At 44.8% G+C, this 25,345-nt stretch overlaps 1 protein-coding gene across 1 annotated transcript in view; it reads right to left on the bottom strand.

Annotated features, from left to right (window-relative positions):
• Positions 1 to 8,774: 8,774 nt before the first annotated feature.
• The window catches only part of SMC5 (structural maintenance of chromosomes 5), a 92,492-nt gene continuing 75,921 nt past the window's right edge, over positions 8,775 to 25,345 (bottom strand). Inside the window, exon 30 of the mRNA XM_087397491.1 lies at positions 8,775 to 9,174. Coding sequence (XP_087253617.1) covers positions 9,086 to 9,174 — 89 coding nt within the window. The 3' untranslated portion in view covers positions 8,775 to 9,085. The remainder of the gene's footprint in view (positions 9,175 to 25,345) is intronic.

Below are 25,345 nucleotides of genomic sequence, written 5' to 3' on the forward strand. Positions count from 1 at the left end.
AGACTGAGAAGTCATGCTTCTCTGTGAATATAGTAGCCACAGAGCCCTAGAAGCATCGACTGGAACGCCATGTATTCAACCATGCAACTCCACATTGATCTACAAATCAACCTTCAATAACCGCCTCATACTTGGCCATCATCCAATCACCGCAAGATCCGAAGACCCCCATGAGGGAGGTTTCCCAACAAATCCCCCCGCGGACCGAATGGTATAATACAACCAAAACAGAACATTGCATTAAAAGAACTCTAAACAGAGAAATATAAGAATTGGTTTACCCAAGAAGAGCCTAAAACCATCCTACTAATAGCCACCCACTAAGAGCCATGCTATGAAATTAAAGGCAAACATAGGAAGAGCCAGTACATATGTTCAAGCCTAAAAAGCCCAGTCCTGATCATCAACTTCTACCTCGACTTTCCCTACCATTTCATAATCTAGAGAAGACTCTTGAATCATACAATCTTTGTCCTTAGAATTGTCTAACTATTCATCCTTTTGACGTTTCTAGCAATAGCACTCGATGTGGCCCTCCTTTCCACAATAGTGACACATGCATGTATTTCTCTTTGGACCTCCAACTTCCTTACCCTTTTCGTTGATCATGTCAGCAGGTTCACCAACTGGCAGGTTTGACTCCATGTTCCTTTCCTCACTCATCAATAATGCAACCAATTCTACAAATTCAAGATTCTCTAAGCTCACTCTAGGGATCTGAACCAAATGGAGATACCTGTGGGATAAAGCATTGCTTTTGAATCTTCATCGTCGACCTTCGATCCTAGTGCCATCAATTGCCTCAAGATAGCTTGCATGTGGTTCAGGAAGGTGCCAAGGCCTTAAGTCTCTCCCATACAAAATCCGAATAATTCTTGCTTTAAGAGAGCTTTTGAATTCTTCACAAACAATGACTCGAGTAGTGTCCAATTGTCTACTACATATTTTGATACGTCTACATGATGAAAATATTCCTGACCTTGCCCACATATAGGGTTCTTCTATTTCTTTGTTCTAGAGTTCTTTTGGCTTTCACAACTAAGAAGAGGAAAACTGAACCCTATCAAATCATAGGTTCTTTTTTTGTTCGATCAAACTAAAAGACCTTACGAATCTATTAACATACATTGGTAAGGTATTAAGTCACAAATTCCTTCAAGTGGTCTAGGTAAAGTACTAATCAATTTGTAAAAGTCATGGTTATATAGGATGCACCTTATGCAAGAGTAGATGAGAAGAACATCAAGCTTAAAATCTTAATATCATGAACAAGGTTTTTCATCAAAGGAAGAAAGAAAGAAAGAAAGTGTATTAAAGTCTTCGGGAGACCGTGAAGGTCTATGAGACTAAAGATAACTGATACAATGAGCATAACGGTGGTGGTCTCAAAATGGGCCAGCCAACCATTTCTACAAAAAAGAGGTTATGAAGGACGGTGTGTCTAGTCCTGATACAAAAAATATGTGTCTACCTCTAGATGATACAAAAAAGAAGGGGGGGGCACCAAAAATGGGGTAGAGGGGGGAGATAAAATATATATGTGCAGGTGGTGATCGTCAGAGACCAATCATAGAGGGGCCGTCAAATGGGAGGCCGAAAAAAACCCTGTGATAGATGCTTGGCCTCTGACGTCACGCGGCCTAGTCAAGCTCGATCGTCGGGGGCGACGGGTGGCCTTGTGGATGAGGGCAATGATAACCTCGGCGGGTGGCCCAGTCAGGTGAACCAACTAGAAAGACGACTATACCAGCATCGCTGGTCCCCATCAACGGATAAGGCCATAAAGGAGGATAGGGCTAGCCAAGGTAGGCGGAGGTGACCGTCGGAGGAGGAGCTGAAATCCCTGACTCTGTGTAGATAAGTGATAGCCTGGAAAGCCGCATCGAGCTATAGGGGTGAGGCGCCGAACTCTACTAGAATGATTTGGTGTGGTACCGATGGTTTGCTGCGGATCATCCGAGCAAACATCAGTATTTATGAGCGCTCAACTCAAGCCCACTCTGTGTCTGAAAGGTCGGCTCCCCACCACAGGCTACCGTACATGCCTGCTGGGCGGACCAAAGAATCAAAAAGGAGAGACTTGCTCCATAGGTCCTGGAAGTGGGAGTGGTAGCACTGTCGCTCCAGCCTGGCAAAAGCGGCGTTGCCCCGGCTGATCCTAGCCTGCATGGCCGGGCACATCGTGAAGATCGGGGCCTGAGAAAACAATGCCCAAGTATGTGTAAGAGTCAACTATCTCAACAGGGTCGCCGACAAAGAGGAACTGCTCTCGGTGCATAGCGGGTCTGGAAGTGTTGAAGATCATTACCTTGGCTTTCCCAAGGCTGACCTTCAAGTCATGTGTATCACAGAAGACCTGAAGTCCATCCAGGTGTCACTGAAGACCAGTAGCAGAAGAGGATAGTAGTACTACATCGTCTGCGTATAGGAGAATCTGGATGACAGCCTCCGCAAGAGAGCAGCCTGCACCTCCGAGTGTCCTGATGGTCGTCTCGAGCTCGTCGATGTAGAGGCCAAATAAAGTCGGTGACAAGGGACATCCTTGTTTGACTCCGATAGTGCTCGTGATCTATGGGGTCCAGCTTGTGCCAATCCTGACCTGGCCCATCACCCGCTCATAGAGAGCTACTACTGCCCAGATAACCTCCGAGTCATAGCCTAACTCCTGTAGGCGTCTGACGAGTCAGGCGCGGGGAACGGTCTCGAATGCCTTGCGAAAATCCACAAAGCAACAATATACTCTCTGTCTCCTGTGTCTGGCCTCCTCAATGATCCCTCAAAGTGTAAAAATGTGATCATAAGTCGAGTGATCCGTCCTCCGGCTTGTCCGGATGCCCTGAGCCCCTGTACCTCTGCGCGAGCATTGACCTTGCCATCTAACACTGATGCATAGATCTTGGACATAACATGTCCAATCATGATGGTCCTGTAATTCCCTGGATCCATGGGATCTCCTGCTTTGTGGATGGGTGTGATAGTGTTCAGGGTCCACGCTCTGAGGAACTCGTGGCAGACAGCTTCATTGGACAGCGTTGCTAGGATGGGGGCTAGAGTTTTGATAACATAGGCAAGAAACTCTGTGCATAGGCCCTCATGATCCTTAGCTCGGCCGTTGTGAAGCTTAAGCGCTACGTGGGTGACTCCCTGGGTTGTGAAGAGGGTGCAAGAAGTGGGGCGAGGGGTGGCTAAGAGGTCCGGTCAGGGATATCATATAGTGTACGTGCGTAGGAGTGCCAGAGGGAAGTGTCTGTGAGGGGGGAGGGGGATCCACGTTCTAGGAATTTCCTCTAGAAATCCTTGGAGTTGCTACTAAAGAGAATGTTCAGTAGCGTATCCTCATTCTGGCACAGGAAGGCTAGCTTCTTGCGACGGACTAGTCGACGATAGTCCCTGGTGAGATGTGGGTTGGCCCTAGCGTTTCGCTGGGTCGTGAGTCGGAGTGTGCAGCGTAATGCTTTACACTCGTCATCATACCAGCTATTGCAAGGGGTGGAGCTAGCGGGTGGAGGGCAAGTGGACCGAGTAGTGGAAGGAAAAATGTGGTGGGATGCATTGTGAAGGGAGTGGGTAATAAGGGCGGCTTGGTGATCTAGAGAGGGTATGGTGTCTATGTGTCTGAGGAGGGAGGCTAGGTGGGCTGAGTAATCAGGTGAGAGGTTATGATCAAAGTGTATATCATGATAGGTAGTGTAGTGTGGGGTGTGGCTGGGAGGGGCTCGAGGCGCAAGGATATGAAAGAACAGGTAAGTGTGGTCGACTCCTGGGGGTAAGGGTGCAGTACGGAAGTCAATGATCTGTGGGGCTAAAACAGGAGATCCCAGAATGTAGTCGACGACACTGGCTCCTCCGCCATGTGGGAAACATGTGAAAGCAGAGGAGGCAGGCCACCGGTCTAGTCCATTGTAGATGACCAAATCATGTACACGTCCAAGGTCCAAAAGAGCCTGCCCATACGCAGTAACGGGAGCGCGACTGTCGATCGAGGAGCGGGGGAAGCCCGAGTCCTCTGTGTCCATCTCAGGTGTAATAGGACCGGATCTGAGTGGAAGTCCAAGAGTGATGTCTGATGTGCACCTGTCCTTGCGTTGAAATCCCCAACTAGGAGGACCTCTCCGCATCTGGAGAACTCCACAATGTCTGAGTAGAGATCTAAATAGGGGGATACCCCCGTATCCTCACGTAGCATCCGTGTGAAATGTGACGTCTCAGGAGGAAAGTAGCAAAGTGCAATAAAGAGGTCGCGTGTCGAGGGGCATCGAAATCGAAGCCATAGGTAACGGGCATGAACATCCCGTCTAACCACGAATATCAAGCTCGTGAGTGCTGAACGAAAGAGTACTTCAACTCCGCCTGATCCTCGGACCCCCCCAGTATATCTGGCCTCCTCACGGAATGCTGACTTCCAGGTATATCCACTGACCGAGGGGAGAGGGCGCTCGGGGCTCTGATGTGTCTGTATAGAAAACGATGTCGCGTCTAGTGTATGACTCTGAGAAGTCCCCAGGGTCAGACCATAGGGTACCATTACAGTTCCATATGGTGCATGCCAAGGGTACTGTGTGCTGAGTCTGAATCTCATAGACCATGTCTCCCTATTTGGGAGGGGAGCCTGCTACCGTGTCTGGAGTACCTGGTGGGGCTCGACGGTGGGGGCCAACTAATAGGCGACCATCTCGGACGACAGCCCACGTCCCTCCTGACGGGCTACATCTCGCTGCTGAAGCAAGGTGCTGAAGCAAGGTGCGCCGCTCTTCCACCTGCATAGGTGTGAGATCCTCATCCATGAAGATAGTAGGGTGGTCCCATAGTGTAGCACGCTGCCTGAGTGCTGCAAGTCGAGCCTGAGTATCCCTTGAATTGGATGATGAGTGGCTGTGGGTGCGTGGGGTCTCGTCCTATGCGCCATGCATGCTCGATCCCATGCTCGACGAGACCGAGGGTAGAGGTCACGAAAGCAATCGTGTCCGTTAAGGGGGTGAGTGAATCTGCGCAGGGATACCTCGTACTCAGATGTTGAGAGCCTTACTGGCCCTCTGTTCCTGCTTGGCGATGGTGGCTGAGACTGCTGCTTTGGGTGCCCCTCTCGCAACATCCACCCATCTGATAGTCTCCACAATAGCAATCTGGATGGTAGCGATCCGCTCCACCTCTGGTGTAGTGCGCGGGGTCGCTGTGACTGTAGCAGTGAGAGACAACCTCCTGACGGAGGTGAGTGATCTCCTGGTGCATGCTCTGAATAAGCTAAACTTGTGCTACGGTATGATCCCGTAATCGATGTAGCTCTACAAAGATGTAATCTATCATCTCAGGTGGGACCCGAGGGGGTGCGAGCTAGGACATGGCGTAGGGCTGGGGGGGCGTGGGAGATAGGTTGGCTGTATATGGCAGGGGAGTGGAGAAAGTCTGCTGGGTGAGGGGAAGGGGGGACATAAGAGTGGTGGAGACAAAAGGGAGCTGTGTGAGGGGTAAGAAACTATGACCCTCTCCTGTGGGTGGCAGGCTGAGGGCGGTGGTAACGGGGGGGTACTTGGTACACTGGTGGGGGAGGCAGTGGTCGGAGGGGTAGACGCAGAAATAAATTCTCTTTAGGCACAAAAAATCAACAAGGCCATAACAACTATTCTCATAGTCCCAACAAACATTACAACAACTGCTAATCATCTTTCTTATTAGCTAAACCATATGCCCTAAAAAAGGGAGAAATATATGTTATCCTAATAGGCAAGGACATATATTCATTGGAGGATTTACCAAATTGACACATGTTAGATACCTATTATGAAAGGTTTTAAAACACATTAAATATCGACTAGTGATGGAGGTCATGACCACATATTGGCCTTGGATGGAAGCTTCCAGATAAACAATTTATCAAATAGAAATCCAAGTTTGGTTGACCATCCTTAAATTCTCAAGCAAATCGTAAGGATAGATCATAGTAGGAAATATGTTGTGGCCCAAAAATTGGGAGAGCTACATCCTCAAATGGATCTTCAAGGTTCCAATGTGGGAGCATCTATAGATACCCAAAAATTACTTTAAAGATTTGGAAAGTACGTGTATAATAGATCTTACACTTGTGATCACTTTTGGTGTTATGCATTATAAATTAGAATCTCACTCACTTTAAGAGTTTGTCCACTATTCTTAATGTACAATTATGTACCCCTGACATCGAGTATGTTGATATTTTTGGATGACTTTAAAGTTTACTTGAAAGGTCTGATTGTATCGCATATAAAGTTATGACTTATACTGGCATGACATAGGATGTTCAAAAGAACTAGAGACTTAACCTCATGGCAACTCAATGTGGCCACAACTCTTTGAGATAACTTGCAATAGTATGGGATGCCGTCAATATTGCTTCAGAGTCATTATAATGAACTTCTAATGAGGACTCAAGAATGAAGTCGAGATTTATGTCAAACTATTTGTTAGGTAGATCCATATGAAGAGAGGATTGCCAATTCAAAGAGAAGATTTTCCCTACTACATCTAAGAGGACAAAATATATGTGGGTTGCTAGTAACTAGCCCCAAGGCTTTAGGATAAGTAATACCATCTCAAGTAAAGTATATGGGTTAAAAAATAATTGTGATATATTTAGCCATAGCCTAAAGCTATATATTGGCATAATGGTTTGCACCATTGGTATTCAAGAATCAATGCTGCCTAAATTGTGGATCTTAGCCAAAAGCACAGCAATGTAGCAAGCTAGTTCGATGCTTCCGTTACAAAGCAATGGCACAAGATGCAAACGTCTTAAGAGCTAGGATTAAGTCATGGACCTTAACTACACTATGAGCTCAAGGTGAGATAGAAGAGCTCTACGGGTGATTGGTAAGTAGAAGTTGTTTTTGTGAAGATGATAATGTTCAACTAACTTAAATAGAAAGTCTCAATAACTTTAATTAAGAAGTTACATTACAAATGTTCTCCATAGGTTCATGGGACTTGTCTATTGTTGTAACATAATTTGAAATCTCCATTATGACCAATGGCATAGTTCTCACATACACAACTCTGAATGTCCTACAAATCTCTTTCTACTCTATCCATGAAAGCATGTAGCATCACACAAATACAAAAGTGTGAAACATTTGAAAATATTAAGCTTTTGAGAGTATACAATCTCAACAACCAAGGAAAATAAATCATCCAAACCTATATTTTCCAAAATGTTTTATCATTAAGTATATTTTTCAATATATAATAGAGAAAATACAAGACTACCAAATGACATGAAAACAAAGAAGTCACGTGTAGATTGCCACTTGAGTTTGAGCATGTTCTTGGGGTCTTCTAGGTACTGGGAGACAACAAATTTTTCCCTTGTGAAACCTCTTTATAAATCTCATTTGAAAATAAGGGTCAAAAAAGTAAATGTGTATCACAAAGTTTTAATGTTGTCATTCTCCAAAGCGAGACACTTACATTGACCAGTTGTGATTCTTGGTCACAAATCTTGTATCCTTCCTCTTGGCTAACCCCATTATCAAATACGTAAGTGCCAACTAGGTTTGAATGCTTTCCATTATTTGGCTCAAATAGTGGAAAATTGGCATCCCATCAATAACGTGGGACAAGTGATTTATAAAGAGAACAAGCCATGAAAGGAATGGGACAATGACAGAGGCAAGCAAAATAGCCATGCACAAAAGGCCCTTTGGGAGGAAAACAGTAGAATATAGAAGATAAGAAGACGTGAGAACCTAGCACATATTGCAAAAGGAAAAAAGGGATTGTGACATGCTCCATTGCGATAAGACTTATCTCTAGGGAGGTGTATGGCAGGTTTCCTTTCCCTTAAGGACATTAAATAATAAGCTTAAGTGAGTTTAAATTATGTTGCAGGTGGGTAACAGTATTCATATGATTTACATAGATGGAATTCACTAATTTGAGTTAAAATCAATTCGAAGACTTCAACAGGGAGCCTGCGATCCATAGCAAACATCCACTTCATGCAGTCTGACTCCCAAAAGATATATGTCATTAACGAGTTTAGACTATATATGTCATTAACGAGTTTAAATTACTAGTACTAGACCATAACATTGTGACAGGGACCTTAGTTCTTACATATTTTATATCCTTTCCCTTTTACACACAATGACTTCAGACAAAACAACTAGCGCTATTCATCAAGCCAGCAGCCAAACTTGGGGGGGGCAATAAATACGATTAAACTTAGGAAATATAGACATTTATAAACAAAACTTTTCAACACTTGATAGCGCACCATGACTCCAGATTCCTCAAATGCATCCATATGAGGTCGAATTGAAATTAGCCTGAACCCTGATTGTGACATGCTCCATTGCGATAAGACTTATCTCTAGGGAGGTGTGTGGCAGGTTTCCTTTCCCTTAAGGACATTAAATAATAAGCTTAAGTGAGTTTAAATTATGTTGCAGGTGGGTAACAGTACTCATATGATTTACATAGATGGAATTCACTAATTTGAGTTAAAATCAATTCGAAGACTTCAACAGGGAGCCTGCGATCCATAGCAAACATCCACTTCATGCAGTCTGACTCCCAAAAGATATATGTCATTAACGAGTTTAGACTATATATGTCATTAACGAGTTTAAATTACTAGTACTAGACCATAACATTGTGACAGGGACCTTAGTTCTTACATATTTTATATCCTTTCCCTTTTACACACAATGACTTCAGACAAAACAACTAGCGCTATTCATCAAGCCAGCAGCCAAACTTGGGGGGGGCAATAAATACGATTAAACCTAGGAAATATAGACATTTATAAACAAAACTTTTCAACACTTGATAGCGCACCATGACTCCAGATTCCTCAAATGCATCCATATGAGGTCGAATTGAAATTAGCCTTGTGTCATACTCATGGTTGGCTAGTAGACACCCTGCATTCAACTGCACCAGGTCTCTCTACAAGAATGACACAATCCAGTAGAATGAGGGTAAAGATGACAATAAAATTATGTTAGCGCTCATTATACAGATAGCAGTACATCAATACACGGGGCCGCTCCAAGTGCAGAGCAAATATCTCGAGAAGCAAGCCTATGAACACTTCAACACACAGGAAATTACATCACTGAGAATAAATCATTTGCTGTGATAACTGTGACAATTGCGAAAGAGACTCTGTCACTGCACTCCAGGAAGAGCCAGTATTCCAAACTGCAGAAACAAGAGCAATCCACACTTCCATGAGAAACTATGTCGAACACGTGAACATTTACATGTTTATGTGCCTGACCTAAAAGATGGCCCCCACAAAACCATTTTCCTTTGATCATCACTCGACCCAATTGTATCGTATCTGACCCTTGCATAATAAGCTCACACAACATATGTTCTAACATCATTGCAATTCAATTTATGAAACACTAAAACAGGGGTAGCATGCATCTTCGTTGCACACGATATCCACCAACAGCCAAGGACCTTGATCCTGTGAAACAGATAGTGACAGATATTTCACACCCATCTTGATGCTCTAGACTTGTAAGATCTTAAACACCTGTTGATGTTTCAACCAAAGTCCAGCGAGTTTCTCAATCCACTTTGACGCTGTTGCACAAACTCTGAAAGGATCGTACTCAACAGATCTTGCTATGTTCAAATCTCACTATGTCCTGAACAAAATGCAATCAAAAGTACAGGTAAATTCCTAAACCTCACCATCAACATGGCAGCACATAGATATATGAATACTTTTGTGTGAGTCCACCCAAAGAATGAGTGCGCACATGTGCACACGGGTGTGTGTTCATTCACAAGACCGTCCCCAGATTTATATGGACAAGGACCTCACACCCCTACAAGTATGGGATACATGTACCCTCCTAAGCAATGTGACATTGCCCACAAGGAGGGGAACTGGGAAGTGTTTGTTTTGATAGGCCCCGGATGGGCATCTATCGGTCCCCCTGCATGGGCGAGCAGGGTCCATGAGACTCAAGCACCAAGACCCTGACCTGCAATGTTTGGAGCTGTAATGATACCTTATGATTAAATCCACAGAATTTCTTGTAGTCATACACAGCACGATATATACCTTTCTACAAAGAAACCCATCAGAGCCCCAAGCCCCTTTTGCATGTATTCAATGGATACACATGGGAGACAGCATACCAACATGAGACTTGGGGAGTCCATGGAAGATGCAGATATGTCATACAATACAGATCATCTCCCACATGGACCAGATCGGACGCACCTCTCGACACGACCAACCACCCCCCCCCTCCCCCCAAAAGGCCTCACATTTTGCTAGAGATCTCTCTGAGGAGGCTAAAACCCACCAAACGCAGCCCTAAACCTAGACATGATGGATTTCTTGAGCCGCAGTGAAGTTGAGAAGAAGTCCTTGTTGGGGATTTCAATGAATGGACAGCTATACGACAGATACCACTTCTCGATTTCCAAGATGATTCTATTCTATTGTCTGATGTTGATCTAGATGGGGCACGGATATTTCGAGTATCTCGAGCCCCAATCACCTCATACGGGCATTCTTTCTTGGACACGAGCTATATACATGACCTTATCATGTATAATGGTCTGGATCGATGGCCCTCTTCGAGGAGATTCACCTTGGTTTCCACACGAGGGGTTCATGGGATTCCCTGCCTTTTCGCCCCACATGTCACTTACTTCTTTGTTTGCCCGCCCCCACCCAGAGTTGATCACATGTATCCTTTCTTTAGTATACCCATCCTGTTGGAAAGGTCACCTCCCCATCTATAAGCCCCCAAATGAGGAGAGCGTGGGGGAGGGAGACCTAGGGCAGAAGATGCCCAGAGAAGAGAGAGGGGGCTGCCACATGGGCAGCACTTCTCTTGGAGAAGAAGGCTGCAAAGGACGGAACCTGTGGAAGGAGCAGAAGGCGGGGACAGCAAGCCCTAGATCTGACCTGGCAGGGCACGATGACATCAGCAGCAGTACAGTTCAATATGGCGCTGCACACATGGCTGGAGAAGAGCCTGGCAGAGGGCAGTTTGGGGCTGCCATTGGGCAAAGACATGCCTTATATAGGCTGGGCCCTTGCCTAGATTGGAGGGCCAAAAGCCCTAGAAGTGTGGGCCAAAGGGCCCTAGTTTTTGGAGCCCTTAAAGGGCTGGTTTTGGGGCAGACTGGTCAGCCCAAACAGACCAGCCAGTCGGCCCATTTAGGGCTGGCTGGTCAGTTACTTCAAGGGGCCCTTGGGGCCTATAAAAGCAGAGGCCACAGGCCTCATTTCACATCCAGCAAGTCAGGAAACATAGGAGCAGCAGGAGTAGCAGAAGCCTGATCTTTGAGCCTACATCCAGGAGGCAAGGCAGGGCCAGAGTTGCTGCAGACTGAGCTCACTTGGGGCTGAAGCCTAGGCTGCCTACTAGGACAGCAAGGTGCTAAGATCTTTGGATGGAAAGTCTACTTGTGCTCGAGGTGGAGCACGCGAGCTCGAGTCTAGAGATAGCCAGCAGATAGGAGAAGGACCTTGTGGTTAGATCAGAGGACCACACCATTGGTGGGACTCTGGATCTCTCTCTTTTGTATTGTGTCCATAGTTTTGGACAGAAATATATATTTTGGTGGTTTCTCTATCTGGCTGGTTCATTGTCTATTGATGAGTCTGCACACCTATTTTATGCACATTAAGTAAAGAAGTTTGTGATTCCACACCCACACGACACTGTGTGAGCTCCTGGGCATTACTAAAAGTCTTCCGTTGTGTGTATCCTCTGTTGGGTCATTTTTAACATGGTATCAGAGCCCAAGTAGGAGGCTCACAGGTGTGGGAGCCTGAAGGCAAGGACCTTGCTAAAGGTCGACCCTAATTCAGAAGCTCTAGGGAATCGACTTCCACAACTGGAGGATTGTGCCCTTGCGAGAAGGAGGGTGACTCAGGTTCAGTCAGGTGCGTTCAGAGTTCTGGTTTACTGAAATTGAGTTTGGTTGACTTTACTGTGTGGTATAAACAGCAGAGATGTCGACCTCAACAGCCTCTTCAGCCCCTGCTTTCCCTTCCTCCTCCCCCAGTTTTCTCTCATTCACTATCCCTAACTTTGGAGAGTCTGGGAAACTGGACGGGACCAACTACCCGATCTGGAACGTGAAGATCCGGAGTCATTTAGTGGCTCGGAAGTTGTGGAAGCTGACCACGGGAGTGGAGTGGAAGCCGGAGGACATGGTGGACAGGAAAGGGGAGATAGTCATGGCAATAGACAGAGCTGGGCCCTTGCCTAGATTTGAGGGCCAAAAGCCCTAGAAGTGTGGGCCAAAGGGCCCTAATTTTTGGAGCCCTTAAAGGGCTGGTTTTGGAGCAGACTGGTCGGCCCAAACAGACCAGCCAGTCGGCCCATTTAGGGCTGGCTGTTCGGTTACTTCAAGGGGCCCTTGGGGCCTATAAAAGCAGAGGCCACAGGCCTCATTTCACATCCAGCAAGTCAGGAAACATAGGAGCAGCAGGAGTAGCAGAAGCCTGATCTTTGGGCCTACATCCAGGAGGCAAAGCAGGGCCAAAGTTGCTGCAGACTGAGCTCACTTGGGGGTGAAGCCTAGGCTGCCTACTAGGACAGCAACGTGCTGAGATCTTTGGATGGAAAGTCTACTTACGCTCGAGTCTAGAGATAGTCAACAGATAGGAGAAGGACCTTGTGGTTAGATCAAAGGACCACACCATTGGTGGGACTCTTGATCTCTCTCTTTTGTATTGTGTCCATAGTTTTGGACGGAAATATATATTTTGGTGGTTTCTCCATCTGGCTGGTTCATTGTCTATTGATGAGTCTTCACACCTATTTTATGCACAGTAACTAAAGAAGTTTGTGATTCCACACCCACACCACACTGTTTGAGCTCTTGGGCATTACTATAAGTCTTCCGCTGTGTGTACCCTCTGTTGGGTCATTTCTAACACATCCCCCACCACACCACACACACCATGATACCATCCACAGACACTACATACCACGGCCATCCACAGACACTACATACCACGGCTCCTAGAAGATTAAACCGTTCTATGACAGCTCATCTTAGCAGACACCGGCAAGACCGTCATGGCACTTAATGAGAGGTTCTCAAGTAGGGTTCACATGGCTACAGGTTCTCATGCTATCACGGATGATCTGGAGTAAGCCATCTGTCCCTCACCAGATCATTCAAGCTGAGTTTGGGTCATCCCCATTACAACTAGATGCTGCATTTCAGGTCATCACGTATCTGAACCAAGTCAGGAGTATGGGGATTACACTTTTGGGCACAGCAGGCTACTCTATGGCTCTCTCAACAGGAGGGAACCAGAGATGCCGATATGCACGCACAGAGAGATGGTTTGAGCAACTAGGGCTCGACATGGATAGACTTCCTCCCTTCCAGTATAGTATGGACACTCGGTTCTCTCCCCTCCTATCACATGACGTCAACCGGGTCATCCACGAGGATCTCTTATAGCTACATACACTCCGAACCTGGCTGGGACCAAGCAAGCTTCCAATGAAGCTCAGCTTCTATAGGGATCACTACTTGCATATCACAGAGGAGGGGTTCATTGACCCACCAGGATACACACAAATCCACTTACCCCACTCACTGAGGATCTCTATTGGGCAGTTAAGAGTCTCTTCATACAAACTTCGTATCGAGAGCGGCTCTCTTTAGTACCGATCCATAAATCTTGGCCACTGTGTGGTCGATCATGAGGGTACAATAGTTTTCACTGTCCATGGGGTCTCATGTCTTGTGTATCGGTTCAATGTAGTGGTGCTCCAAGCCGGTGGGAAGCCATGGCATACACCAAGGTTGAACATATGTGCAAGAACCAGGGCTAAGATCTCCTACCCATGTGTGAAATGCTCAATCCATGGGCCCTCATGGTCCTGTGTCTTCCAATTGTGTAGCCAGCAGACAGCAACCCTTACATTCTATGTGATAAATAAGTGGCAGGTAGTGGGCTTGGGCATAGAGGACATGTCAAGTGTTGCCTGCATCGGGACATCATATAAGGAGCATGCATAAGTGTGCCACACTCTCGGATCAGTAATGGAAATGGGTGGCTTCCCTTTTGAAAGAAGTCCTCATCTAGTGGTTGGGTCCCCGCCTCAAAATGATCTGATGATCTCATCCAAGACCATCTCTTGCGGCATGTCAGCCGTTGGAATATCCGGTGAACCTCAGGTGGCATCAGCTGACCCAAGGCTTGCTCTCATGTAAGGTGGCTCGCGTCTCTCTACACTCGTCGTCAAACCAAGGGTTTTGAGGCATCTTCACATCTCGAGCCCGCGTGGATCGCGGGTCGTGGGGACGTATCTGATGGCGGAGTCCTATACTACTGAAGCAAGGGTGTCCAAGACATGGGCAAGGTCTACATCATCTCCCAGTAGGGATCAAAACTCTTTGGCTAAGTGACTCACGTATACTGGATCGAGGGCACGATCAAAGCGGATCTGGGTACGAAGAAGCGTGACAAGAGCTCTCTCTGTGACTGGCATAGTAACTGAGATACAGAAGGCCAGATATGAGTGGTCAACTCCGAGTGGAACAGGGGGTACTGTGAGGTCATGGATCCACGAAGCGAAAGCTAAAGGAGCCCAATAGGGAGTGTCCACTATGCTTTTCCCACCGCCATGTGGGAAACAAGTGAACCCTCCAAATCATGGCCTTCTCTGAAGGCCATTGTAGATGATGAGATCATGGACTGCTCTCAACTCAAGTAAAAATCGCCCGTATACTGTCACATTATTCAGGGCATCTGCAGAATGTCTCAGGATCCCAAGTTCTGCTGCATCCAACTCCGGGACCATGTGGGGAACTCTCTCGTATGCAAAATCTAGTAGTAACTCACGTATACTGGGTCGAGGGCACGATCAAAGTGGATCTGGATACGAGCATGCGTGGCAGGAGCTCTATCTGTGATTGGCATGATAAATGGCCCGTATGTTGTCACATTATTTAGGGCATCTGCTGAATGTGTCAGGATCTCGAGTTCTGCTGCATCAAGCTCCAGGACCACGTGGGGATCTCTCTCGTATGCAAAATCTAGTAGGACCACTTGTCTATCTCATGTCCTTGCACAAAAGTCCTCCAGAAGGAGGGTGTCCCCCTACCTGGAGAGCTCTATGATGTCATCATGTATCGTCTCAACGGGCTGTGTCCCTCTGTAGTGATGTCATGAGCATATGATGACGTCTCTGGGGGGAGTAGCATACTGCAATGAAGACCGGTCGGGCGTCTGACAGCTAGACTCGTATCCAAATATGATGCGCATGCTCCTCTTTTTGTACCACATATGCAAATGGTCTTAGGTGTATTTTGAAGAGGACAGCCACTCCTCCAAAGCCTCATACCCCACTATCTCCCCTCAGCTCTTTCCTATGAGCTGACTCCCAGGTGTAAAATGTGTCACTATGGGCAGCCCTCTCTCTGGGCTCTCACGTGTCTCGGTGTACAAAATGATGTCTCTATGCTGCCAAGATCGGACCAAAGAGTACCATTACAATTCCATACAGCCGTATTCTGCCCTGTGTCTCTATCTCACAGGCCAACACCGTCATGCATTATCTATATCTCCTCCACCTCTTTCTATCCTTTCTCAGATGATGACCTTACCATCTTGATATAAAGCCCATTTTCCTTCCTGCCTCGCAGCCAGCACTCAGGGCATCCCCTCCCTTCTGTGCTCTTGTTGTAAGAGCGTGAGATCATCATCCAAGTATGTTCTAGTCCCCTTCAGAGCTGCCCTCGTGCTCATGAAGGGAGACTGGTCTACTAGTGTTCGGAACCTCACAATCATAGGTCTCGTTGGTGCATCATCCTTTCCTATCCTCCAAGCTGCCTCAAGGGAGAGATTGACCCCTATCTTACTTATCAAAGCTTCAGCATCTGCCATGGAAATGTTCCCAACTACTAGACCTCTAACAAGGACATTTAGTGCTTTAAAATTTCTTCTCTTTTCTTCTTGTAAGGCATCAGAAATGAACTCTTTCTTGATTGGAGCTGCCTTGCCCTTAGTGACCACTTCTCTCCATTCTTTCATTTCAGCGTGCCCCTTATTTATCTACTTGGAGAACTCCTCACGCTTCCCTTGTATTGCCATTTGTAGGGCAGCCATCTCTTCCTTGAGTTTTTCATCTTCTGTTTTCAGCATGTTCAACTCCTCATTAAGAGTGGTTGGATTTCCCCTTCTTCAAGTGAGTTATGTGCTTTCAGTAGTTCATTCTCTTCCTTGAGCTTGGTGACCTGCATTTCTAGCTCTTTGATCATCAATCTGTGTTGGTTAGTCTTGGCATCAACCATGCGGGTCATATCCTCACGTACCTTACCAATCTAGATTCCCATTTGTATATGCATATCTAACTTCCATTTGTTCATTTCCTCTTCCATGGAGGTACGCATGTTCTGCATCATAGCATTAAAATCGACGTCCTTGCTGCCCCCAAGTATCTTTTGTAGGTTTTCAATGTCACCATCATGCATCTTGGAAATGTCCCTCATGGTATTTATATAACTTTTGGCCTGCTGGTCACCTATCTTCTGCGCACTGGCCCAAATGAGACTGTACTCTCTCCTTTTCTCCCCTAGTTTTTGTGTCAGGTGAACAGTCCATGCTGGACATGTGGTTCTGCATTTTTAAAATTCAAAATTTGGATTTGGATTTTTTGAATATGCTGTTTTTGTGTCCCCTTTGCTGATGTCCTTTGTTGTTGATTTGGAGGTACTTTCTGATGCTGAAACTGAAACTGAAGGCTGTAGCAGAGTGGGTGTTTGTGTCTCTGGAGATGGCCTGCCTACTGGAAGGCTAGGCACAAGGGCTTGGGGAAAGAGGGGGGGGGGGGGGGGGGGGGGGGGGGGGCTTGAGCTGTAGTCGGGGCCTAGAGGGGGCCCATGAGCTACGAAGGCACTAGGGGGACCTGAGGGTGCCCCCGTGCGCTGTAGTTGAGGTCTAGAGAGGCCCCATAGTCTGCGATGTTTTTTTTTTTTTTTTGGGGGGGGGGGGGGGGGGGGGGGGGGGGTGTTCCTCCCAAGAGCTGGTGACGGGGGCAAAGACCCCCCATGGCTGGCAACATTGCGCCGCCCACAGAGCTGCTGGTGCCACAGAGGGCAGCCAGCAATAGCAACAGAGGCGGCAGAGACAAAAGGGCTGCTAGCTAATGAAGGGGGGCACGGCACACGCGCCAAGCGTCCCAACAGCTCTATGCGATGGGAGACTGAGCAGCGAGGCTAGCAATGTTGAAGCTCGGTTAGCAGAACATCGTCACGCGAGAGGGGGATCTGAGACAGTGTTGATGGCGCATCCTCAGAGGTGATACTCTAACCAGAGATGCTGAGGCGAACAATGGCAGACGAGAGAGATGGATGGGAGGCTACGAGGAACATAATTTGCACATGGTCGACCTTCTCGATGGCTTGCCCCAATGACTTCGATCAATGGCTGTTGGGCAATCTTGTATGTAGGGTTGGCGAGGTTGAGCGGAAGGCTAGTGAAAGGCTATTGTGTGAGAAAAACGGAGAGCAAGAGTGAGCAAGATAGAGTGAGCTGAACGTAGGTCACTCAAAAGGTGGACTGAATGAAGTGTAGCACAATGAAGAGATGAGGGGTTTTGTCCAAGTGACAAAACCCTATCTAATCACTAACCGTAGTTAGAGATTAGACTATGGTTAGGAAAAAAACCTCTAAGAGGAAAAAGTGCCCCTAACCCACTTATTACATTACATTGGCCACTGCTTAGAATAAAATAATAATTCTAACGCCCCCTGCAGTGCCAATGTGGTGTACAAGGTAGTTATCAATCACCAAAAGGAGATAAGTTTAGGGCACTGCGAAATGCCTCAAACTTCTCACGTGGAAGTGCTTTGGTGAAGATGTCTGCAACATTGTTTGATAGAGGGTTACTTTTTACTTAGGCTAAAAGTTAGTAGAAAGGCCTTTATTGGCTTCTAAGTGTTTTCTTTTTTTTTAAAGGCGATACCATAAGTTGCCACGCATCCTAGGAGGTAATCCCATAAGCAATACTGCTTTGTATTGCCCTGGGCCATACCTATATTAGGGCTCTAGTTGTACTTGGCAATTCATTCATGACTTGTACTTCATTACTGAAATAGAATATACAGCAAGAGTTCAATACTCAGCTGAATTCTAAAAAGGATTGACTTCCTCCTATTTTTGTGCAACCCCTTGTTGAAGATCCAGCCCATGATCTTCCTCTCCTACCTTTTTCCTAAACATAAGGTACTACACTACTTAACTCTCCTGCAAATTCTACTAAACTTAGTAGTGTTTACTGTTAGTTAGGAGCAGTCCTATTGCATTGGTATCAGAGCACTTTTCGTGGGAATTTGTGGGAAATTCTTAGTCCAATCACTTTGAAATTTGGAGCATCTACTCTTGAGCCTAGGGCCTACCTCTCTGCAAAGATTCAGCGCCACAAGTGCTCTTTGTTGTGAGCTGCCACATGGCAGGCTCTGAGAAACCCTGATTTTCGAAGTGCTCAGAATTTGGGGCTTCTTGCATCAATGGAAAGCCCTTGCTTCCCTGATCATTTCTATGTGTGAGAATCCTAAAATGGCGGAGTATTTAGTCAACATTGAAGTGAATTTTCTCTCTAGTGCAAGAGACTCAAGAAAGTGACGATCTATTGTTTTCCTGCACCAAACTAAGGCGTTCTTGGCTTGATCTATTCGCACTAATCTCATAAGGCTGCTCCCTAAGTTTGATGGTGATCCGCCATTTCGGGTCAGCTTTAGTGCAGATGGTCGCCTAGATCCATGAATGCAACTGACAAAGTGTAATAGTAATCTGTTTTTTTGTTACTGAGAATTTCAAAAATTCAGTGCAACAACTAGCGCAGAATTGCTATTTGCCAAAGGTTCTAGCAATTTCTCGCCATCCAGGTGTAATATTACGAATTTCTACTCCTGATTGGCTCTTTGGTTCAGTCTTAGCATAAGGATCACCTAAACAAGTGGAAAATTTCAAGTTTTCTCTCAAAAATTTGACTTGCGAAATTAGGGCAAAACTAGCATTTGGGGCTTTTGGTACTGGTTTTGATCAGGGCTTAAGACAGTCCATTTACTCTAGATTCAAGTCATTAAAGATGCATGTCAAGAGGTCTACTAGTCAAGCTAGTAAGCAGCAAATGGGTATCTTTGATTCCATCCCAGAAAAGAAACCAGTTGATGATTAGGCTGTAGTTTCTGAGCCCAATGATCCTCATGTTGGCAATGTTCAAGGGGATTTTGCGGCAACTCCTCAAGTACAAGCATCCCTTAACTAAGAGCAGATCATAAAGAGTTGTATGGACCCAATGCTATAGATATTCAAGGAGTTAACTAATGAGATTAAGACCAATAATCAGACAATGGACCAAAGGATGCAGAACATGTCTGCCACTTTTAATAAAAGGTTTGACCCGTTAAAGAGAAGCCAAATTTAGGATGATCATCATCATCATTAGAACTTGAGTCTCCATCAATTTGGGATCATACATGTAACTAAACCGGTTGGTTTTATGGCTTCTGCCCGAAGGACCTATCACTCTAGTGGAGTTACAGCTCATATGGATAAGGATTCAACACATGGTTAGACTCCTAATAATAATAGTTCAGCAGCTGAAGAGTTGTGTCAAAAATTCCATGAATATAAGTTGCTACCAGCAGACCTTAGGGCAGCAATGACATCCCAGCAATATATACAAACAGTTAAATCTATTGAACCAAAAGGACCTGTTCATCAAGACAAAGATATGAAAGACAAGATTATACTTCCTAAGTTCAAAGGTGACTCTACCTATCCTGAGGAATTGGAGGAATGGCTCAGCAAGATGGCTGATTACTTCCTTCTATATCCAAAGGGTGACCAAGGTAAAATCAGATTTGCTGTTCTTCATCTGGAAGATTATGCCCACTCTTGGTGGAGGCATCTACAGCAAGAAGGAATGCTTGGGATGAATTCAAGGCTGAAATGCTTAAAACTTTTATAACTCCTTTTACTAAAGATCAATATATTTGTAAGTGGTATGATCTTACTCAGCAAGGATCAGTGAAAAATTATATCAAACAGTTTTGAAAATTGGCTCTATTTGTTCATGGTATTGATGAAAGAGTTAGAATGCTCAAGTTCATCCATGGTCTGCACCCTAGTATTACTTCAGATGTTGCAGCTCAAAAGCCCAATTCTCTTAAAGAGGCCATGCAGTTGGCAGAGCTTTATGAACCCAAATACAATGGGAAGGAGAAGACTTTGGATATTGGTCACTTTGGAACTAAGCCTATGGTCAAAGGGGTTTCCAATGATGAAAGCAAACTTCCTGCACCTGCTACAACTTCTTCTATTTCAAGGTTCCCCACAGTGTATGGCAGTGGCATGGGACAACCTAAGGCTTACAAGGCTACAGATGTAAAGTCATCCTTTAAACCCACTCCAAAGGATGATCTGAGTGATAAAAGAAACAAGTTGGTTAAGCAGTTATCTCAATCAATTATTGATGACAGGAAAAATAAGAATTTGTGCTACCTTTGTGGTGAGAAGTGGACCCCTGAACATAGGAATGTGTGCAAAGCAAAAACAGGAGCAAAGTTGAGCTTGATTCTAGAGATTGATGAGGATTTATCTCCTCATACATCTACAGCAGAATCTGAATTTCATGAATATCAGGACTATGTGAATGAAGGCCTTGATGATGATGAGGATCATAGTTCCAAAAAGGGGACCACCTTTCCCTTTGATCCAGGTGGGTTATCCATGTTTGACACCATGCTTATGGATGATAGTTTACTAAGGTGCTCAAATAGATCTAGACAATGGAACATTGAAGTTGTTTAAGATTATGACGATGAGATCAAAAATTCTGATGGAAATGATGCTGTTGATGATGATGAAGTGTATTGGGATACACAATCAATTGTGTACAGCATATCTCCTGATGTTTTTATGGGCTGCAAGGGCTCTCAAACCCTTAGGTTAAAAGGAACAATCAATAACAGACCAGTCCACATTTTGGTTGACAATGGGAGCACTCATAACTTCATTAATGCAAAGACACTTCAAACAGTGAGGTTATGCCCATTCACTTTGGATCATGGGATCAAAGTTGAGGTGGCTAATGGTCAGCATTCCCACAGTAAGAAATATTGTCAGGCTGCTCAAGTGCAACTTTCTCAAGACTATACTTTTCATGGAGATCTATTTGTCTTGGAAATGGTACCTATTGACATTGTCCTTGGTTGTGAATGGTTTAGAACCTTGGGAGAATTCTCTATGGACCTTTAAAGACTATATATGAAGTTTATGCATGAAGGTAAGCACATCACTTTGATGGGTCACCAATCTCCTAAATTGTCCTTAATTTCTATAAGAAGAATGGCCAGAGACCTCAAAAGTGTTTGTGGAGTCTATGCTATTCAGTTGACCAAGTCTCAAGAGGGTAATGGGTTGTTGGTGCAGGATAAAGACATGCAGTTCCTATTACAGCAATACTCTGATGTATTTGCTGATCTTCCCAACCATCTCCCTCCCATGAGAGATGTGGATCATGCAATTGTGTTGGAGCCACGATCTAAGCCAATCAACAAAGCTCCATACAAACTTTCTAGAGCTGAAAGGGAAGAGGTGGCAAGGCAAATAAAGGAACTCCTTGACAAGGAATTTATTACACACAGTCAATCACCCTTTGCCTCTCCACTGTTATTGGTTAAGAAGAAGGATGGCTCATTTAGAATGTGTGTACTGATTACAAGGATTTGAACAAAATGACAGTTAAGAATAGGTTTCCTATCCCTAGAATTGATGATCTAGGGGATGAGCTTAGAGGAGCAAAGTACTCCACAAAGATTGACTTAAGGTCAGGCTATCATCAAAAAAGGATGGAGGGAGATGAACATAAAACTGCCTTCAGGACAGAACGTGGGCTTTATCAATTCAAAGTGATGGCATTTGGCCTAACCAATGCACCTGCAACTTTCCAAGGCCTAATGAACAAGGTATTGCAACCTTTCCTCTATAAATTTGTGTTGGTATTCTTTGATGATATATTGATCTACAGCAAAACGAAAGAAGAGCATTTATTGCATGTCAATTTATGGCAGCCATTTCAAGGTCAAGACTGATCATAAGACTCTCAGATATTTTCTATCTCAATCTTCTGTATCACCCAAGCAAAGGAGATGGCTATCCATTGTGCAAAACTATGACTTTGACATAGATTACAAGATGGGCAAATAAAATATTGTGGCAGATTCTCTTTCTAGGATATGGGCTTGTACTTTATCATCCATTACTGAGGTTTATAAAGATTGGATCCATGGCATTCAAGAAGAGTATCTCAATGATCCTCAAGCAGCTGCTATGTTCCAAGACTTGCAAGATCCTAATTTCAAGTTGCACAATGGGCTCTTGTGGTATAATGATAGAATATTTCTTACTGAAAATTCCTCCTATAAGCTGTTAATCTTGCAGGAATTTCACTCATCTCCTATGGCTGGGCATATAGGCCTCAACAAGACGTATGATAAGGTAAAACAGAGTTTTTACTGGAAGGGGCTTTGGAAGGATGTCCTTGCTTATGTTCAAAGCTGTAAGCCCTGTCAACAAAACAGGGAGTTGAATTTGAGGCCAGTTGGTCTACTACAACCTCTACCTATACCTCAAGGTAAATGAACACATATCAGCATGGACTTTATTACAGGTCTACCAGTGACCTCTAAGGGTTGGAACAGTATCTTTGTGGTTGTTGATAGACTTACTAAAGCTGCCCACTTCATTCCTACTAAGACCCAATTTACAGCTTCCAAGGTGGCTAAACAATTCATGGAGAATGTGTTTAAATTACATGTACTTCCTCACGAGATTGTGAGTGATCGTGATGCTAAGTTCATGGGGCATTTTTGGCAAGAGCTTTTCAGTTCTATGGGAACACTTCTTACCCCAAGTACAGCAGATCACCCTCAAACTAATGGGCAAACAAAGAGGGTTAACCGCTGGTTGGAAGAGTATCGAAGGCATTTTTGCTTTGAGACCCAAGCATCGTGGGATCAATGGTTGCTTCTAGCTAAACCTTGTTATAATACCACCAAGCACACTTCAATTGGTATGAGCCCTTTTGAAGCCATGTTTGGTTGTAAAGCTCATGTCCAATCAACAATTATTGATCAAGCATTGACAAGCCAGCAAGCCAAGGATGATTTGGCTCACATGACTGCTTTATTACAGCAATGTAAAGATAACATGGTAAGGGCCCAAGCAAGGATGAAGGATTATGCTGATGAGCATAGGAGAGATCTTCATTTTGAAGAAGGGAATTATGTATTTCTCATATTACATAAGTCTAGGCATGCTTCTTTCAAAGGTAATACCAATGTTAAACTTGCTCATAGGTATTATGGACCTTACAAGGTTTTGAGGAAAGCTGGGGAAGTGGCTTATGAGTTGGAGCTCCCACCATCCTCTACAATACACAAAGTATTCCATGTATCACTGCTCAAGAAGTATTTGGGGCCTAAGAAGCAAGTTATGGAAGAGCTACCTCCTATGGATGAAGAGGGCCAAATTGAGTATATACCTGAGAAGATCCTTGGATTTAGAGATCATGTGTTGAGGAACAAGTCCTACATGGAATATCTTATCAAATGGAGAGGTCTACCTGATGAGGAGTCTTCTTGGCAGCCATCTACAATTGTGGAGCAGAAACCCTCAATTGCTTAGCTGAGTTCCATGGCCAAAATTGAGTCTTTATGAGCAGATTTGATTTTCTCTTGCTATATAGCATATATGGACATGCTGCAGCCAGCATTCACTATCCTTTCTCAGATCAGCATGTCTCTCACTGGATTATATGATCAGATCTCTTATATTGGACAGCATAGCTCTTCCACCCAATTGCTTGATTTCTTGGGAATATTATATGATCCATTTACAGATCAGCATGCCTACAGGGAGGTATTGACTGAGAAACTTCATTGTTCAGTTGATATGACCAGAATTGAGCTGTTCAGGTTTACAAGGAGCATTGTATGTCCAGGTTACAGCCTTTTCAAATTTGCGGACAAATTTCTATTTGAGGAGGGAGGATTGTAACAGAGGGTTACTTTTTACTTAAGCTAAAAGTTAGTAGAAAGGCCTTTATTGGCTTGTAAGTGTTTTATTTTTTTTTAAGGGGATACCATAAGTTGCCACGTCGCATCCTAGGAGGTAATCCCATAAGCAATACAGCTTTGTATTGCCTTGGGCCATACCTATATAAGGGCTCTAGTTGTACTTGGCAATTCATTCATGACTTGTACTTCATTACTGAAATAGAATATACAGCAAGAGTTCAATACTCAGCTGAATTCTAAAAAGGATTGACTTCCTCCTGTCCTTGTGCAGCCCCTCACAAGTCCTTGTTGAAGATCCAGCCCATGATCTTCCTCTCCTACCTTTTTCCTAAACATAAGGTACTACACTACTTAACTCTCCTACAAGCTCTACTAAACTTAGTAGTGTTTACTGTTAGTTAGGAGCAGTCCTGTTGCAATTCTCATGTGTTGACACAAGTTACATCCAGGGGAGTACACTATGATCTCTCTCTCTGACATAATGATAATGAACCTCAATGTGCTTCGTGCGAGCATGAAACACACGATTCTTTGCCACTACTATAGCACTCTGACTGTCAGTGAGAATTGGAGAAGGACCCTCCAATAAGAGACGAAGATCAGCAAACAAACGTCGCAACCAAACAGACTCAACTGTCGCCGTGACAGCTGCCCTATACTCAGCTTCACATGAGGAAGTAGCCAATGTAGATTGCTTCTTGCTCAGCCAAGAAATGCAAGCTTTGCCCAAAAAGAAACAATTACCACTAGTGGACTGCCTGGTATCATAGTCTCCAGCCCAATCTAAATCACTGTAAGCATGCATCTGCAAGTCACCCCCCCTGGGAAACATCAAGCCAAAAGACTTTGTGCCTTGCAAATAACGGAAGACGCGTTTTACAGCCTGCGAATGTGTTGTCTTTGGGCTGTGCATATATCTGCTCACCTGAGATACTGCATACTGAATATCGGGCCGTGTATTGCACAAGTAGATGAGGCATCTAACAACCTGACTGTAGACTGTGGCATCTACAGATTCTCCTGCATCATACATAGTAAGCTTCAGCCCCGGCTCCATGCGAGTGGGAATAGGCTTACAATCATGCATGTTGAACCTATCCAAGAGCTTCCACACATACTTGGATTGAGACATAACGAAGCCACGCTTGTCTTGTATAAATAGGTTTAACATGCCCAAATCTGTCATGTCAAATTCAGCTTTCAACTCAGCCTTAAAATCTGCAATTATATCCTCATTTGACCCTGTGAGCAGCATGTCATCTACATAAAGAAT

The sequence above is a fragment of the Dipteris shenzhenensis genome, chromosome 26, assembly GCF_047967505.1.
Source record: "Dipteris shenzhenensis isolate YYH24624 ecotype China chromosome 26, Dip_SZ_1.0, whole genome shotgun sequence".
Classification (NCBI taxonomy): domain Eukaryota; kingdom Viridiplantae; phylum Streptophyta; class Polypodiopsida; order Gleicheniales; family Dipteridaceae; genus Dipteris; species Dipteris shenzhenensis.